General features: G+C 43.8%; 1 protein-coding gene across 1 annotated transcript; it reads left to right on the top strand.

Moving 5' to 3' along the window:
• On the top strand, positions 549 to 1,493 carry LOC102182904 (olfactory receptor 1E2-like). Its single transcript, XM_013971959.2, has one exon. It carries the CDS (start codon positions 549 to 551, stop codon positions 1,491 to 1,493), a length of 945 nt encoding a protein of 314 aa, XP_013827413.2.

Genomic DNA, 1,746 nt, shown 5'->3' with positions numbered 1-1,746 from the left:
AAGTAGATGAGGTTTTCTTGGTGCAAGCGTGCTAATTCTCTTCAATCTGCTCCAACATTGAAAGCCCATGGACTATAACCTGCGAGGCTCCACTGTCTCTGCATTGGCAGGTAAGTTCTTGACCACTAGCACCACCTCGGAAGCCCTTTTCTTATGGTATATACAATTATAAGAGAACAGTGTTTAGGAACATCAATCAAGTTGAAGATAGAGACAAAACAGAGGCCAGTAGAGTATGTCTGACCAGGCAAGTGTGGGAAAAACCAATGTATTGTGTGTCTCAGAAGCCAAGGGATAAGCATGTTTTATGAAAGTTGGAATATTGTTTCCTGTTAAAGAGAAATGAAGAAAATAAATCATTTCCAAAGATAGAGATTCTGATTATACAGAACTGGGGTCCTGTAAAAATTGTAATTATTGTGATGAGAAAAATAGAAAATAGTTTTACAAAGCATGTAAGAGCCAGTTTATCATAGCAATAAGTTCATTCTTAAATTCAGGTTTTCAAGGACACTATTATTTCTTCTTAAAGATACTGGAAACAGAACATGACAGGAAGGAATGAAACTACTGTCTCAGAGTTCCTCCTGCTGGGACTGCCCATCAAGTCAGAGCATCAGAACCTGTTCTACGCCCTGTTCCTGGCCATGTATGTTACCACCACCCTGGGGAACCTTCTCATCCTCGTCCTCATTTGCCTGGACCCCCACCTCCACACACCCATGTATTTGTTTCTCAGTAACCTGTCTTTCTCTGACCTCTGCTTCTCCTCTGTCACAATGCCCAAACTGCTGCAGAATATGCAGAGCCAAGACCCGTCCATCCCCTATGCTGGCTGCCTGACACAAATGTACTTCTTCCTGTTCTTTGCAGACCTGGAGGACTTCCTCCTTGTGGCCATGGCCTATGACCACTACGTGGCCATCTGCTTCCCCCTGCACTACACCGCCATCATGGGCCCCAGGCTCTGTCTCTTCCTGGTGGTGCTGCCCTGGATACTGACCACATTCCATGCCATGTTACACACCCTGCTCATGGCCAGGCTGCATTTTTGTGAAGACAATGTGATCCCCCACTTTTTCTGTGATTCGTCTGCCCTGCTGAAGCTGTCCTGCTCTGACACTCGAGTGAATGAGCTGGTGATATTTTTCGTTGGAGGGCTCATTATCGTCATCCCATTCCTACTCATCATCATGTCTTATGCACGAATCGTGTCCTCCATCCTCAAGGTCCCTTCTGCCAAGGGCATCTGCAAGGCCTTCTCCACCTGTGGCTCCCACCTCACTGTGGTGTCTCTCTTCTATGGGACAATTATTGGTCTCTATTTATGCCCATCAGCTAATAATTCCGCTGTTAAGGAGACTGTCATGTCTATGATGTACACTGTGGTGGCCCCCATGCTGAACCCCTTCATCTACAGCCTGAGGAACAGAGACATGAAAGGAGCTCTCAGAAGAGTCTTTTGCAAGAAGAAAAATGCCTTCTCTCTATGACTGTAAAGTTAGGGTGATGATAAAGTTGGGATTTCTACACAATTTTATTTAGTAGGTATATTAATATCAATATTGTGATATTAACCCAGATTTCAGTTTTAAGTGATCTTCTTTTTATTTTTTACAATGACCTAGTAGGATATTTTCCAATAAGTAAAAGAGATACAGTGGAGGTATGTAGTAGGACTTGGAAAGGGGATGTCAGTGACCTCCTAGCTGGAGTTTTCTCATTTTTCTTTCCAGGTAACTGAAA

Source organism: Capra hircus, chromosome 19, assembly GCF_001704415.2.
Source record: "Capra hircus breed San Clemente chromosome 19, ASM170441v1, whole genome shotgun sequence".
Taxonomy (NCBI): domain Eukaryota; kingdom Metazoa; phylum Chordata; class Mammalia; order Artiodactyla; family Bovidae; genus Capra; species Capra hircus.
The sequence above is the reverse complement of the archived record's forward strand: the minus strand, read 5'-3'. Positions and strand labels throughout refer to the sequence as shown.